The sequence below is a fragment of the Desmodus rotundus genome, chromosome 7 (genome assembly GCF_022682495.2).
Source record: "Desmodus rotundus isolate HL8 chromosome 7, HLdesRot8A.1, whole genome shotgun sequence".
Taxonomy (NCBI): domain Eukaryota; kingdom Metazoa; phylum Chordata; class Mammalia; order Chiroptera; family Phyllostomidae; genus Desmodus; species Desmodus rotundus.
Window position 1 is genome coordinate 75,083,184 of NC_071393.1, and position 17,378 is coordinate 75,100,561.

General features: G+C 41.4%; 1 protein-coding gene and 1 non-coding gene across 2 annotated transcripts in view; one reads left to right on the plus strand and one right to left on the minus strand.

Annotated features, from left to right (window-relative positions):
* The window catches only part of RTF1 (RTF1 homolog, Paf1/RNA polymerase II complex component), a 50,195-nt gene that overhangs the window by 3,574 nt on the left and 29,243 nt on the right, over positions 1-17,378 (plus strand). Inside the window, exon 2 of the mRNA XM_053928988.1 lies at positions 7,979-8,089. Coding sequence (XP_053784963.1) covers positions 7,979-8,089 — 111 coding nt within the window. The remainder of the gene's footprint in view (positions 1-7,978; positions 8,090-17,378) is intronic.
* LOC112312051 (U6 spliceosomal RNA) lies at positions 11,166-11,268 on the minus strand. Its single transcript, XR_002975508.1, has one exon. It is a non-coding gene; the product is annotated as a U6 spliceosomal RNA (small nuclear RNA).

A 17,378-nucleotide genomic window follows, 5' to 3' on the forward strand; every position in this document is an offset into this window, starting at 1 on the left:
GTGTGTGTGTGTGTGTGTGTGACTTCTTATGGAATATTTACGCAGTAAGTCCTAGAAAATGAAAAGTGTCCAAGGTATCTATTCAGTTATCTATTCAGAGTTATCTATTCAGATCAATACAACATTTATAAAAATTGTGCTCTGCCCTTCTCAAGACACAAAAATTGAGCTACATGCATATTGGCATGAATTATTTCATAATTTCCTTTCTTATTTAAAATAGTGATAAAATTGCCACGTCCTTTTTCTCTTTGTTCACTCTACTTAAAGTAATAATAATTAAATTTGTCTTTGAGAGAATAAGTCCCCTAAAGTATTTTCTAGGAATTATTTTGAGACAATGTATACCAAAAATATCAATGTGTGTTCTTCCACAAACCTTCTCCGTTAAAGTTGAGAAGTTTAAAAGCTGTGCTTATTAATACAGTCTTTTTTTACACTAGAGCACAGTTTAATTTTTTCATTATTACTGATTTGAGAGAGAGAGAGACATTGATTTGTGGTCCCACTCATTTATGCATTCACTGGTTGATTTCTTGTATGTGCCCTGACCAGGGTTTAACCCACAACCTTGGCGTATCTGCCTGACATTCTAACCAAATGAGCTCCTGGCCAGGGCTGTAGAGCAGAATTTAAAGTCTAGGATGAACTTGTGAGAAGTGTCTGTGTTGACTTGTGAAGTTTTTAATGTGTGTCATAATTTTGCATGTAACTCATTTCTTAATTCCACTAGACTTTCTTAGAAATAGTACTGGGAGGGTTGAGGCCCATGGCAGCTTTAATAGAGAGGCTCTTGGGAAATGCTCAAAACCCATCTTTTGACACCAGTTCTGTTGGTGTACTTATTCTCCCTTCCTAGACTCTTAAGTTCTCCAATGACAGAGATTATTTATTTTTCAATAAGAGTGTTGGACAGCGCTGGGTACTAAGGCTGTTGGGTGAACAAAATGGAAGCAGTTTCTGTCTTCCAGGAGCTTACACGAGAGAGATAAAAGGAGGGGAGGCGGAGCAGGGTGGGAGAGAGGGCAGGGGCAGCGTTGCTCAGAGAGTCATTTCACTTTAGACTGTGTATGAAGAAGAATCCTATACTAGCCTGGTGGGAGTGACATTTAAACTGAGACATGGAATATGTGTTAGGGAAAAGGAGATTAGGAGACTCATGAGTACAGGAAGTGCTGACTGTTCATGGTTGAAGGACCGGCGCATACAAAGGCATTAAGGCAGGAAGGTTCTAGCACCCTCCTGAAACTGAAAGAAGCACAGTTACTGAAATTGGAGAGAGAGAGGTACAAGTGAATCTGCAGGAGCAGTCTGTTTGGACCTCCTGAGGATGGAAAACCTAGTAGTGGATCACAACCAGCATTAAAAATAGAAAGGAAATTGAAGGGAATAGAAAACATTAAGTGTGTCAGACCTAGTAATAATATTATTTTGTGAAACTTGTGTTTCATGTATATACATGTACGTGTATGTATACTGGGTTATAAGGTATAATTTTATCTTATGGTGTGCTGGGGTTAAACAGTTTAAAGCCACTGGCAGCATTGGCAATGTTAAGGACTTTGGACTTTATTCTGAGGGTAATGAGAAACCTTTGAAGGATTTTCAAACTGGAAGAGGTGTTAAGGTCTGCCTTTTAAAAAGTTTGTCCAGGGCCCTGGCTGGTGTGTTTCAGTGGAATGAGAGCTGGCCTGCGAACCAAAGGGTCACTTGTTTGATTCCCTTTCAGGGCACATACCTGAGTTGTGGGCTAGGTCACCAGTAGGGGGCGCGTGAGGGGCAACCACACATTGATGTTTCTCTCCCTCTGGATCTCCCTTCCTTCGCCTCTCTAAAAATAAATAAATAAAACCTTTAAAAAAAAAAAGTTTGCCCAGGCTCATCCAGATAGTCGAGAGGGGGCACCAGTTGGGTGGCAGATAGAAGAGTCCAGGTGGAAGAAGCTTCACTAGAATGGAAACTTCAGGAGGGCGAGGCTATTTGTTCACTGTAGCATCCCTGCACCTAGAACAATGCCTGGCATGCAGCAGGAACCCTGTCAGTGGTTGTTGAATGAATACCTGACTTGGATTGGTATGGTAGTTATAGAGACAACAGAAAGTAGATTTGATTGGATGTGATATTCAGGATATAAAACTGAGAGGACTTGACTGATTGGATGTTGGGGTGAGGATAAGGAGGCTGTGGCTGGAGACGGGAATGCTGGAGAAAGATCAGGTTTAAAGGTTAAGATCATGAGTCATTCTTAGCATTTGTAGAGTTTAAAGTTGACTATGAGATATCTAGGTGGAGACATCAAGTAGGTAGTTGAAAGTAATGTCTGGCTGACTGACACAAGGTAAGCACTTAATAAGTCTTCATTGAATAAGCACAGGCTGCTTAGCAAATGCTACTTACTAAGTTTTCTAACCTGGTTAGAGTAGGATCATTTATAGAGCTAAGGGACGTTGTCAGTTTGGGGGTTCCTAGTCTAGCCCCTCTGCTATAATAATGATATCCCTTTAAGGGGTAGAAATGTGCGTTAGTTAGAAAGTGCATTAGGAGAGGGAGCTAAGTAAAAACAAGTAATAGTAGTAGAATTTTTTAATACTTTTATGGCCCTGCCTGGTGTGGCTCAGTGGATTGGGCATCATTCTGCAGACCGAAAGGTCACCAGTTCAATTCCTGGTCAGGGCACATGCCTGGGTTGCCGACCAGCTCCCCAGTTGGCCGTGCAGGAGAGGCAACGAATGAATGTTTCTCTCTCACATCAGTGTTTCTCTCCCTCTCTTCCTTGCTCTCTAAAAAATAAATAAATAAAATCTTTAAAAAATAAACTTTTATCTTGAATGGATTGAAAACTGATTTTACTTTATAAATTCTGTAAAATTGTGGGCATTTATATAACTCAGTATTTTATCTACAATTATAAATACTTTGTGGGAAATTTGAAGGGAAAGTTCCCACATTTAGTGCCAATTGTGTGAAATGTAAAGGATTGGTATACTGCCACTTTGGAATTATTACTTCAGAGGGCTTTGGTTCTATGTTCATTGTTTTGATTTTTTTCTTTTTAATTATAAAAATAGTACATTCTATTGAGAAAGTTCCAACAAAACAGAAATGCCCCTGGGCCACAAAGCCATACTGACAGAATGGCTCTGCTCCTGACTCCTGAAAAGTAGCCAGTGTCCGCTCTTGGAATCATGTTCCTCTACCAACAATTTTGATAGAAAAGAGTAAGTATTAACATTTCAGATTTAAACCTCTGTGAATTACTGCTGTTTCCTCAGCATCTCTTAAGCCTTCCTACTTCTCTCTGTCCCTGTAGTTACTCACCTTGTCCAGGTCACCGTCTACTCTGACGACACTGGTGGGGGCTCCTTCTGACTCCTCTCTGCACTTCCACCCTGGCCCCTCTCGTTGGCTCCAGCAGTCAGCCGTGCTCTTTTTTCCTCTCTCATCGATTCTAGAGAGGGGAGAAGGGAGGGAGAAAGAGAGGGATAGAAACATCGATTGGTCACCTCTTCCACGCACCCCGACTTGGGACCAAACCTGCAACCCAGGCATGTGCCCCACCCAGGTAACCTTTTGGTCTAGGGGGTGACACCCAACCAACTGAGCCACCACAGCCAGGGCCAGAGTACTCTTTGAAAGGGGGTGGCTACTCCCCTGCGTAAAACCATTTGATAGAAAAAAACCAAACACTTGATGGCTCCCCACTGCCTTCAAATAAAAGCCAGGTTCCTGGTCCTGTTTTATAAACCACAGAGTGATCTGGTTTCTTCTTGCCTCTAACCTACCTCATTCGGTTCTCCCCCTTGCCTGCTAAGGTCCATTCACATTGGTTCTCTTTTTGTCATTTGACTAAATCAAGCTATTGTCAGTAAGGTGACACCTTACCTATTCTCTTTGGAGACTTCTCTCCAAAATACTGCTCCCCTCTTCCCTCTCCCAAAGTTTCTAGTCTCAGCCTAAATGCCCCCTGCCCCAGAGAAGCCTCCCCTGACCTCCCCATCACAGATAGGTGTCCCCTTCACTGTGTTCACTTCCTTCTGAGCACTTTCACTAGATATAATTAATTTTTTAAAAATCCTCACCCGAGGACATTTCTTCATTGCTTTGAGACAGACAGACAGACAGACAGACAGACATTGTGAGAGAGAAACATTGATTGGTTGCCTTCTCGTACACACCCTGACTGGAAATTAAACCTGCATCCTCGGTTTGGTCACCCTAGCTGGTAGTAATTACTTATATTAGTTACATTTGTGGATTGAATAAGTCAAAAAGAGCTGAGCATGCTAGTTGACTATAAAAACCTCAGCTTTGTCCATATGGACTTTTATTCCATATTTCTAGGGTGCGGAATATGTATCCCATTTACATGTGATCATGGGACGTTTGATTAAAGAGATGAGATTTTTTTTTTTTAAGTGAGAGGGAGCTAAGTTGCTGTATTATAAGTTAATTCTGACATGACATCACAGAAAGCATACTATTTGGGAATGATGGGTGGGGGAATTAAATCTTAAGGTTTGAGTCTTCACATGTTGATGGATTAGAATTCTAATCTTAACCAGGATAATGCTGTTTTAATAAACATTACCTTAGTTCAGTTAGACTTGCTTTATTACAGGGTCTCAGTTTTGACAGTCTAGTTTAATGTTAAATATAGCTTTTAAGCAATGTTAATTAAACTGCTCTAGGAGCCATAGATGGCATCCTACACAGCTATACTGATAGTATGTTGGGCATTGTCATTACTTTAAGCAGCTCTTTAGTTCCGCTTAAATTTGATACACCGTGCTGGCACTCCACACTCAGCCATTCCCCTAGAGGAATGCTGAGATCGATAAGGTTGGTTTTCACTGGGTGAGATGAAATGGAGGGATGATGGTGAGAGAGGGCCACTAGACGCAGAAACGTCCGCATGAAGCAGGCCGGAAGGAGAGGCCTGCAGATGTCCCCAGCCCCTGTGCGTGAATCAGTTTTAGATTGGCGTTGCTGAGCACAGGCATTAGATAAATCAGCCCCTACAGGTAGAAAATCTGACGGTCTGTTCATGTTTGCATTGCTGGGAAGAACTTTCCATTGCACGTTGATCTGTTCAGCTTACTTATGAGCCCTCAATAGAATATAAAAGACTCAACTGTAAAGAGTAGCTTTGCCCCGAGTTCCCCCAGTAACTTCCTACACAATTCTCAACTTACGGGTATTTTTCACAATGTTTAGAAGGTCTTTGTGGTCTCCATAGTATTGTTAATACGATATTTAAAGTTGTGTAAGAGGAGGGACTGTACCCGTGAGATGCAGTTTGTTGATGAAGGAGAGCCATTTGTTAGGTTTTTAGTATAGAGTGGAACCTCTTTAACAGAAAGGCAGTACTAACAACACTTTGATACAGTAACTTTTAATGGATGTCTACTGCATGTAATAGTTAAGTGTTTCAAAGAAGAATTTGTTGATAGTGTATCCAAATCCCTGTTATAATGAGTTGGCATCAACTCATTATACAGAATTCTGCTATATTCATGAACCTCAAAGATCAGGAAAGAGATTACTTACCAGAAGTCTTTGTAAAGCTTATAAATTTCCACTAAGGTAATATGGGGAAAAAGATAATAGTTAAGACCATACACAAATCACTGTATAACCCACAGTCTCACTCATAGGTATTTCCCAAAGTGAAATGAAAACTTAATGTTTACACAGAAACCTGTATCTGAACATATAATTGCCCTAAAATGGGAACAACCCAAATGCTTTTCAACTGGTAAGTGGATAAACGAAGTATCCATTTCACAGAAGGCTGCGCAGGAATACAGAGGAGTAAACTACTGACCATGCTGCACGATGGATGGCTCTCACATGCGTTACGCTAAGAAGCCGGGCTCCAAAGGCTACATACTGTATTATTTCATTTCTATAAGCAGACCTGTAGGGACAAATCGGGTTGTGGTTGCCAGGGGATGGGGGAAGGATATGAAGAGCACCAACTTTCAGAAAGACTGAAAATAAGAATATTCACTTGTTCATACCAAAACAGTGACTCCTATTGACCAAATACTAATTATAGCAACATTCGGGGAGGTGATGGTACTGTCATATATCTTAATTGTGGGGGTGGTTTAACCGTTTGTCAGACCTACAGAACTGTACATAAGAAAGGATAAAATGTACTGTATGTCAGTTACGCCTCAAGTTTTGAAGATACCATGAACACAAATATTGCTATAACCTGCATTTGGTTAATAGGAGTTAACAGTTTGAGTCTTGCATTTGGTGAATAGGGGTTAACTGTTTTGGTGTGAAAAAGTAGTGTTGTCTCCAGCCTTTTCAGGAGGTCGGTGTGCTAACTCCCTCTAATGAAACGAGAAGAGTAACATTTCATGACTGCTTATGAAAGAGAGCACGCCAGCTGTTAATCTGAGAAGGTCATTTTCTCATTCTGGCCAAGGAGGATATACTCCTAAAATAGAAAGAAACTGGAAGAAGAAAACAGATACTTTTTAGCAATCTATTATTTTAAAATCTATCTTGGCTCTTGACCCATAGTTGTATAGCACCATCCTCTCAAGGACTGATACTACTCATAATTAGCAGTTGTATTTTTCTCTTTCTGGCAGAAGGGGAAAGTGTTTTAGACTAGTAAAGGTGCCTGAATTAGGAGCTAGGATTCTATCTGGTTTGAATCCCAACTCTATCATGTACTAGCTGTGTTACCTTGGGTAAGTTACTTAATCTCTCCTGCTCTTTAGTTTCTTTATCTTTAAGTGTGGATGGTTACATTTAAATAAACAAATAAATAAATAGTTGGCAATAAAAAAATTGGAGCACCCAGTAACTGGCTGCATGTCCTTGCTTTGCTCTGGAAAGTAGCTCCCTCAGTCCTAAAAAGAAAAGAAAAGAAAAAAATTGGGATTATAATGATAGTTACCTTAAGGTTGTTGTGAAGATTAAATGTTAGATGCTTAGAAGTGTTCCTGGCGTCTAGTAAGGACAGTATAATGGTGGGCTGGTATTGACAGCAGCAGAGAGCTGGAACCAGAGCAAGGGTCCTTTTGTTGCACTTTTAAGTGACCCGGCTGAGTTGAAGAGGAGCAGCAGGACCGGGGAGCCTGGTGAGAGAGCAGTTGTAGCCATGACTTCATGGCATTAATTGTCCTGGCGAATTATTAAGTCAACTGGACAAAGCAGAGGTCCTAAATGGGGATGTTGGGGTTGTCAAATTAGGATTCTTTTTTTTAAGTTTTTATTTTTAGAGAGAGGAAAGTGAGAAGAGCGAAAGATAGACAGAAACATTGATTTGGTGTTTCATTATTTATGCATTCATTGGTTGATTCTTGTATGTGCCGTGACCGGGGATCGAACCTACCAACTTAGCATGTTGGATGATGCTCTAACCAGCTGAGCTACTTGGCCAGGGCTAATTAGGATTCTGATGTAGTGGTCAGCACATTTGCTGCTTGTTGTTAGACCCTGGATTAACCACTGGAAATAGACCTTTTTTCCCCCTGGCTTAAGCATTCAAAATAAAACTTGTAGTTTGTTAGCTTATTTAAATCAGCCCCACAAATGCCAGTCTTACTAGGAATTATAGTAAGAGGATGCTCAGAGAATTGGTTAGCTCTACCAGCAAGAACAGTGAGCGAATTACCTTTGTAAACATGGTTCTTGTCACATACATTCCTGAGAATTAGTACTTCTGTAGGTTATGGAGAAAATGGTAACAATTTGGAAGTAGCTTCCAGGGCAGTTTTATATTCACTTTTCCATTTCAGACATACATATATTTGCCATGAAAAGGGAGGGGACAGTTTTGAAAATATTCCTTTTAGCACCTAGGAACATTAGTTGGTCTGTTCATGTGATAAAAGTCCCCTTCAATTGAAAGCACAAAGAAGTAGAAGAGATCTAGGGAGAGTGGGCATTTTACTATTCTCGGATATTTCTTTTCTGTTGAACAAAACTCATGTGATTACTTCTGCCCTATTAGGAGCTCTTGTCCCTGGCAAAGCGGAAACGCAGTGACTCTGAGGAGAAGGAGCCCCCTGTGACTCAGCCTGCAGCCTCCTCGGACTCTGAGACGTCGGACAGTGATGATGAGGTGGGTGTGGAGGAGCGAGGCCACTGGGGCTGACAGCAATTTGAGGGTCCCTGTGTTGGTGACTCCTGATGGTCCTCCCTTAAACTGAGACCTACAACCTAAGATCTACAAGAACTTCTTAGGGAAAGAAAACTGAAAGGAAAACTCTTGAATTGTCCTGTTCTCTATACTTCTCTTTTTAGGGCATCTGTGGGCAGTTTTTAGTCTTTTGTTTTCAGTCCTACTGCAGAAGAAGGGGCACAACTTGTTGGTCATCATCTCTCTTTTTTTTTTTTTTCATCGTTTTAATCCCATTTTCGTGTTAGAAAAGAAATTCTATCAAGAATGCCATATTTTAGTGGGAAACACTTAAGCTAGACAAGAAGCTTTCTTACAAGACATGGAAGGGTATGTGGTTCGGGAGGAACTTTTTCTCTCTTACAGGAACAGTGTCTATGGGGCTTGGCAGTAGCTCCCTCACAGCACATGAATTTTGAGCGCACAGATCTCAGTCAGTCAGCTACTGACCTGTTTCGGCGCAGGGGAAATAGTTCTCCCCAGCACTACATCTCCCAAGGGTAGTAGAGCTCTCCTCAATCTAGCCTAATGCTATAACTTCTTTTTTTTTTTTTTAAGATTTTATGTATTTATTTTTAAAGAGAGGGGAAGGGAAGGAGAAAGAGAGGGAGAGAAACATCAATTGGTTGCTTCTCACAAGCCCCCAGCCGAGGACCCAGCCTGCAGCCCAGGCCTGTGCCCCGACTGGGAATCGAACTGGCAACCTTTTAGTTTGCAGGCCAGCACTCCACAAACTGAGCCACACCAGCCAGGGCATTTTTAAAATTTTTAACAGACTTTATTTATTTTTTATTATCTGTTTTAATAGATTTTATTTATTTACTTTTAGAGAGAGGAGAAAGGAGGGATAAAGAGAGGGAGAGAAACATCAGTGTGAGAGAGAAACATTGATCGGCTGCTTCTTGTACATTCCCTGACCAGGGGACCGAATCTGCAGCCTAGGCATGTGCCCTAACTGGGAATTGAACCGGTGACCCTTTGCTTTGTGGGACGTCGCCCAACCAACTGAGCCACACCAGTCAGGGCCATTGCTGTAAATTCTTTGTTGAGGACTGAAGATCCTGTATAAGGATACAGGTCCTCTGGAACTATCTTAACAGGTATTAATTGTCACTGCCACTTCAGTACAAGTTTCTTGTGATTGTGTAGAACCAGCCTGTTCTGTACTTTGGAAATATTTTCAGATTGTAATGCTGTAAAGCATAGAGGAGTTTCATATCTTCCATCATTTCTCTGCTAGAGAGAGCCATTTCAGCTGGACAGACGGGATCAATGGAACCAAAACAATTTCCAAAGTTAAATATTGTGTCCTCAGTTCAATACCCTCTCCATGTTAAATACCCTCTTTTTTAAATTTTTTATTTTTTATTTATTGATTTTAGAGAGAGAGGAAGGGAAAGAGAGCAACATTGATTTGTTGTTCTACTTACCCACACATTCATTGGTTGACTCTGAATGTGCCCTGATTGGGAATTGAATCCGCAACTTTGGTGTATCGGGATGATGCTCCTACCAACTGAGCTACCCTGCCAGAGCAAATACCCTCTTTTTTAAATGAAGGCCACAAAGTTCCTTCATCCGACCACTGCTCTAGTATGCAATAGTCAAAAACACACTGCCATGATAATTTCCTACATTCCTGTATGTCTCCATCTTGATTTCTTATTCCTACTGCTCCACAGGCCACCTTTTATTCCTTCTTGTCAGTCCCTATTATGGTGATCCACGCCTTACGCAGCCAGTTTCTCCTCGGTATTTCCAGTCGACCCAGTGCACCCCCCAGTTCACGGAGCAGCGTTGACAGCTTCGATGTCCTATTTCTGACCTTGTCGGGAGGGACCTGGGGAGTCATGTGGGGCAGTGTGTATAAAGTCTCCAGCAGTGTGCAGGAAGGTCCTAGGCCCTCAGTCTCCCTGCTCACACGCTGACCCGCCCAGAGCAGCTTTGAATCCCGTAAGCTCCATTCATGGTAATTGCCCTGTATAGATGTACCATTTTTTTTTTAAGTTTTTAAATAGCTTTATTTGAACTTAAACAAAATACACCAATATTGAACACAGTTAAGTGATTTTTTTCTTTTTTATGACTCCTATTTTATTTTAAATTTTTATTGTTATTCAATTACAGTTGTGTGCCTTTTCTCCCCATTCCTCCACACCCCCAGCTGAACCCCCCTCCCTCCCCCACCTCAACCCTCCCCCTTGATTTTGTCCATGTGTCCTTTATAGTAGTTCCTGTAATCCCCTCTTCCCACTGTCCCCGCCCTACTCCCCCCGACCATTGTTAGATTGTTCTTAACTTCAGTGTCTCTGGTTGTATTTTGTTTGCTTTTTTCTTCTATTTATTATGTTCCAGTTAAAGGTGAGATCATATGGTATTTGTCCCTCACCGTCTGGCTTATTTCACTTAGCATAATGCTCTCCAGTTCCATCCATGCTGTTGCAAAGGGTATAAGCTCCTTCTTTCTCTCTACTGCATAGAATTCCATTGTGTAAATGTACCATAGTTTTTGTATTCACTCGTTTGCTGATGGGCACTTAGGTTGCTTCCAGTACTTGGCTATTGTAAATTGTGCTGCTATGAACATTGGGGTGCACAGGTTCTTTTGGATTGGTGTTTCAGGGTTCTTAGGGTATAATCCCAGCAGCGGAATTGCTGGGTCAAAGGGCAGTTCCATTTTTAGTTTTCTGAGGAAATTCCATACTGTTTTCCACAGTGGCCTCACCAGTCTGCATTCCCACCAACAGTGCACTAGGGTCCCCTTTTCTCCGCATCCTCTCCAACATTTGTTTGTGGATTTGTTTATGTTGGCCACTCTGACTGGTGTGAGATGGTACCTCATTGTGGTTTTAATTTGAATCTCTCTGATGGCTAGTGATGCTGAGCATCTTTTCATATGTCTCTGGGCCCTCTGTATGTCTTCCTTGGAGAAGTGTCTGTTCAAGTCCTCTTCAAACATTTTTTTAAAAAGGTTTTTATTGTTCAGTTACATTTGTCCCCATTTCCCCCCATTACTCTTAACAACATGGAACAATTCATGGATTTGCATGTCATCTTGCACAGGGGCCATGCTAATCTCTGTATCATTCCAATTTTAGTGTATGTGCTGCCAGAGCAAGCACTGTTTTTTAATCTTTTATGCCATATTTTTACTGTACCTTTTCTGTGTTTAGGTGCACTTAGATGCACAACCGCTAACCACTGTATTGTCGGTACAGTGACGTGCTGTGCAGGTGTGCAGCCTGGGAGCAGTAGGCCAGACCAGGTAGCCTAGGTGTGTAGGAGGCTGTACCATCTAGGTTTGTGTAAGAATACTCTGCGATGTTCCCACCGTGACAAAATCACCTAACCACGCATTTCTCAGGACGTAGCCCCGTTGTTATGTGACTGGGATTGCCTGGAGAGAGGCCAGATATCACCTTTCTGTTTAATCTTTTACCCTGTAATCGAGGAAAATATTTTTAACAATGTACTTATTTTGCTTTACAGTTCCACTAAAGTGAAAAGTGTTTTTTATTATAATGAAATTTAATTAACAGCTAGAGCTGCATTTACTAGTGCCCCGCGTGTGCACATTAGGGATGTTTGCATTATAATTGACTGTAGTGATGTTCTCTTAATTTTAAATAATTTAATACACCTAAAATTGCTTTTCACAGCAAGAGGTGGTGGATCTGTGAGTTTTATTTTTTTGTTGTTGTGTTTATTTTTAATGGAGGGGCTTTAATTCCTCTCAAATTGATGATAATTCAGTCTGTTAGAAAAGCAGTGGGCTCTGTGAAGTAACTTGTTCCTTTTGCTCTTCCATTTCCTTTTTTTAAATGCAGAGACAATGCAGGAAAATCTTGGATGATTTCCTTTTCCCACTATTCCTACATCAACTACTTTTATTTTTCATGTTTCAGAAGTCAGCTGCTGTGGGCTTCTTCCCCCTGCCTACCAGTATTCTATTATATTTGAATCTGTGGTGTGTCTAGAATACCCTGTAACGTGTTTATGGTCTTTGCAATTCCTTAAGATACAAGCAGTGACTGCCCTGTGAGTATTTCATTCTTTGTATTTCTGTCATTAAATCAGAGTCCTAAGTATGCAGTTACTGTAGGGATTCCCTTTGTCCTTTCTAGCTGCTTCTATCAGGAAGGCAGAGTATGTGGCACCTCCACAGCACTAGAGAAACCCAAAACTTGTGCTAGAATACATCCAGAGTCCACACAAACCTCTACAGATTAGGGTTTCTCGCAGCTACTTGGCCACGTCTAAAGGCCCTCACCTTAGAATGCTTCCGCGCTGCTCGTGCACTGATTGGAGAAAAGGCTGACGGGCAAGTGGCACTCTGCCCATGGGTAATGCGACTTTGGGTAACTTTCTCCCTACAGGGTTCTTAGCTCCTGCTTCTGCCTTCTGGTCCCAGTCCCCCAGACCCACAAGTTTCTTGCAGCTCTACCTCAGTCTCCTTCCCCCCAAACCCACTGGGAATAGCAACCTCAGTATCATGGCCGTTCTGAAAGGCACCTGTTCCTCGGTCTGCATCATCACTCTTTGGCCTAGATCACTAGCTGAGCACCGCAGACTTAGGGTAGGTGTTTTACTACTTAAGTCCGGCCTACCATAAAGTCAAATTTATGACTACCATAGAGATATTTGGGATTGCGTAGGGAATTTTTGAGATCCGTAGAATATAAAGTTTGAGATGAGGCTCTTGCCTATTTTTCTCTCTCACAATGATATTTTTGTAGATAAAAACTATGTACATAGCTAAAAACTATGTACTGGAGTAATTTGCTATGTCTTCTCATTTCTGCTATGTCTTTTATATCCTTATTACTAACAAACTAGCCTTTTAGAAATTTGGTGGTTAAAGCAATTCGCAGTCAGACGGGGAACTGTACCAGAGGCTGCTCTGTAACATTTTCAAATACACCTCCCCACCCTTCTCTGCTCCCACCTCCCGCATCGTTCATTGTCATTAGTGAACAGTGCACACAGGCAGGGAAAGTGTGTCGGTCCCCTCTGATTTGCTGTGGCAGAAAACTGGTCAAGAACAATTGAGAAGGATAGTGGGTGGTTTGGTGTAAGTAGAGACATGCACTGAGAGCAAGAAGATATCTAGCTAAAAGTTACGAAAGTTTCCAGAAAAAGTAAGTGCGTTGGACATTAAGTATAACGTTCAATTAGGGAAGGAATACTAGATGTTTCGTTATAGTATCTTCACAGGGGGAATCCTAAGTTTAATGAAAGCGAATATACTTACGTATTATTTTTGGTGAATGCATTATTCTCACTGCTAATTTGGGGAACATGTAAAACTGTGAACTAGGAGTCTGTTACAAGGTTTACTTTGACCAAGCCTGGGGAATTGGAAAGCACACCCCAGTGGGAGGCCATGATGCTGTGCTGTGGCATGTTGGTGCTGTCACTTCCTGTCTCTGAAAGCGTTTGATAGGAGAAGCCCCACAAGGGTGGGAACGGGAATGGCAGGGAAGAAAAATAACGAGTTTAGGCGGAAGAGAGCGAGCAGCAGCTCACTCATGTTGACGGGATTTTTTTTAATGGCCAAAACAAAAAAGTCCATTTGTTAGGGGAAATGGAGTCCTAAATTAAGTACTCCAGAGTCCTTTTTAGAAACATTGTGGGTCGTGTAGGGACAGATAGCTGCAGCTAGGTAAGGAGAAAGCCTAGATTTTCACTTTTTACCTGTAAAACTCATGCTGGATATCAAGAAAACTTTTTTGTTGTTCAAAATTGAGTGTAACTATATTAGATGTGGTGAAGAAACCGATGAATTATGTTCTAATGCCCTCTGCCTAAACGAGAATTACTTTTTTTTTAAAGCTTCATGTATAGTCTTGTTTTCAACATTTTTGAGAAACCAAAGCATGTGGCCCAGCCCTGCAGTTCCCATGTCATACTTCTGTTTTCTTCCCCAAGACTTGGGTCGGCCGTCCTGGCTGCGTTTATCCCTGCACGTGCTGCCCCGGAGACTCTGGCCCCTTCTTACTTCTCCCCCGCCCCATTTTTTCCGTTTCTTTCTGAAGCCTCTTCCTTCTCTTTCTCTTCTGTCTCATCTGATCTTTCAGGCTCTCCCACTTTGATCCAGTTACACCCCTAATTCTCACTGTGTTGTCTCCTGCTGGCTCCAATATTTCTATTAATAGAACATTTTGAAAAAGATAACTTTTACTTACAAATTCATTTAGTAACAACTTTTCTAGGAAGTTGGCCTAGATATCCAAGAGTATTTTGTTACTGCTTTACCACACAGATGATAATAAATAATGAGCACATGCTTCCAATGAAGATCTTCACTACTAAACTGGAATGTGCCTGTGTATGTAGTGGCTTAGTACAGTCTTCATACGCATAGTTCCTCTGGACCACGATGCTCCACATGGATGAATTGGCCCAGTACTGAAAATAAACTCCTGAAAGCTTAAATATAAAGCACACTACGTTTGAATAGGGGTTTTTTTGATAGATATTATTATATATAGTTTTTCTTATTTAGTCATGATCATGAATGGCAGTTCTTATACCAGAAAATAATGACTTCCAAAATGTTGAGCCTTGTGGTGCTGCTCGTTACACCTTTTCTTTCTCTCCGTTACCGTAGGTAAGAAGTGGCCATTGTTCTCATCTTTTGGTAATTGCTCTACTTCCAACTTCCTGCATGTGATCTGTGGGGTCAGGAAACCACGGGACCCTGTAGAGTTTAGGTTGGAATACTCTTCTTTAGTACTTGAACTTAGTGATAGCTACTTGGATTGCTTATAAGCCTTATTTTTACATACTTCTTAGTTCTTGGCTATGTAGATAATCATATAGTAGTACCTCATTTATCTAGGTATCATTAAAATTTCATGAAAAGAATTTGGAAAAATAAAGTGATTTTCATAGACTACTTGCTCAAACTTGTTTACAACAGATTCTGGTAACTTCTACCAAGCAGTGGAACGGAGTACTGATTACATTTTACATTAAAAAAAAATGTGTTTTTATTGTTCAGTTACATTTGTCCCCATATTTCCTCCATTGCTCTCCCCTGCCCTGCTCACCCCCACATCCCGCATTCAGAACCCCCCACTTTTTTGGTATTACATCTGTTGCACTTTCAGTTTTGACTCCATGAGCAGACTTTAAGTTTTTGTGATTGAGTTATGTTTCCAGTAAAGTGTGTGATTGCTCCGTTATAAAATACAGTAGGGTATTTTGTCTTTTGTCTGATTGATTACATAGTAGAAAAGAAAGCCCAGCTATTCTTCATGTTCTTTAGGCTGACATTAAATTGTATTCACTCTTCAACCTCACTGACCCTTGTCTACTTTCAGGGGGGAAAAACACCTAAATCAGGAACCATACCCTTCTCACACGCCTCTTTGCTGGCCATTGTCACGACCTAGAATAATGCCTACAGAACCCTTCTGAAAAGTGCTTTGGCTTTAGTATAACACTCAGTTCATACAGAACCTGACAGCCTTGAAACTCCAAGGGCCCGTAGAGATCATCTGGACTCCTGTATTTCAGATTAGAAAATAGCCTCCTGCCTTTATATAGAACTTAATGGTTTCTGATACACTCTAAACTTCTCTTATTCTTTCCTCTTTGAGCCTCACACTACCCTGCTAAGTAGGGTAAAGGCTTGTTTATCCTGCTTTACAGATAAGGAAACAGTGCAGGTTAAGGGCTTGGGCTCTATGTACTCCAATCTTTTAACCCCTAATCCCAATATGGTTTGTCACTAGCCCAGGCGTTCTTTTTGAATTCCGCGTACCTCAAAGTGTTCGTCTTCACTTGTAAATTCATTTCGGACTACGGTTTCTATTCTGAGTCCTGAGCCCTCGAGTGTGATCCCCCTCGTCCATTAGACACAGCCTCTCTGAAGACTTGAAGTTTCTTTGCCTCTTGGATGCTCAGAATACTCAGCATCTCAGTGTTACCTAAATTCAAAGCAACTACTTCCCAAGCCATGTTTCTTCCTGTCTTTTGGCTGGAGAGCCAAGAAGGCCAGCTGCTCCCCTGATTAGGGACCTGCTTATAACACCCCACACGCACTGTCTGTCTGGCACAGGGTTGTGTAGTGCTAACCCTCCTGTGCCATTAGATTATTGCTGCCCCTTAGAGTATCCGTTGTATCAGTGAGAGTCAAACTACTCATCTCTTTTCATTTATTAACAGAACATCTTCCAGTCTCTGTTTTAGGTTTTGTTCACTGCATGCAGGTTGGGGCAAAAGTAGGTTTACAGATATTTGTATGGAAAGTAATACAGTAATTAATAAATAATAATACAAAAATAAACTGCGCTTTGTGTACTCATAGCTGTATACCTCCTTTTGCCTCACCTTGCATATACATGCTTCCCTTGTTATGTGTAGGTCTGAATACTCGTGGGCCGCTTGGGAAAGCAGGACACCAAGGTGTGTAGTCCTGACTGACGGGGCCCTCCTGCTTCCCCAGATTGTCACTGAGAGCCCTTCCTGGGGGCGGCGCTGGCCTATGCACTCAGATGAAATTGTTTTCTCATTTTTGCCTTCTGCGTGGTTCACCTTAGTGCATTTTAAGGTCACAACAGCTTGCCTTTTAATAGAGCCATAGTTCCCAAAACAAATTAAGAAATGCCTGGTCATTTCCTCTCCTCTGCTCGATGGAGAGGGCCTAACAGCATCCTTTCAATCCTGTCCTCTACTTTTGAGACTCCATGTACTACCACACTCTGGCAACGAAGGAGGAATTCATTTTCCCTCAGTCTCGGAGTCAACAGAATAAGGCTTTTGCAGAAATAGGTGAGCCGTGATGGAGCTAATGGCCGAATTAAGAGATTTGTACATCGATTTTGTCTGCCGCAAGCCTTACCCATCTTCTTTATGGTTCATCAGTTTCTGTAATTGGGAGAAGAGGTACTGGGCAAATATTTAAAATATGTGCTTGGAGTAAAAAACATTCAGGAACCTCTGGTTTACAGGAGTGAATGTAAAATATAACAAATGTGATCTATTCTCGGCGGGGGGGATGTTTAGATTATTGGGACCCATTTGAGTCTCTTTCTCTATTAATTAGGAATAATAGGAATAAATAGGAATTATGCCAGCCCCCAAATTTTAAGTGATTATTTATCTTTGAGTGATGGAAATTTGAGTGCTCTTCTTTTAGTTTTTTAAAAAATAGTTAGCTAGTTAGTGATTTTTAGAGAGGGGGAGGGAGGGAGAAAGAGTGTGAGAGAAACATTGATGTGAGACA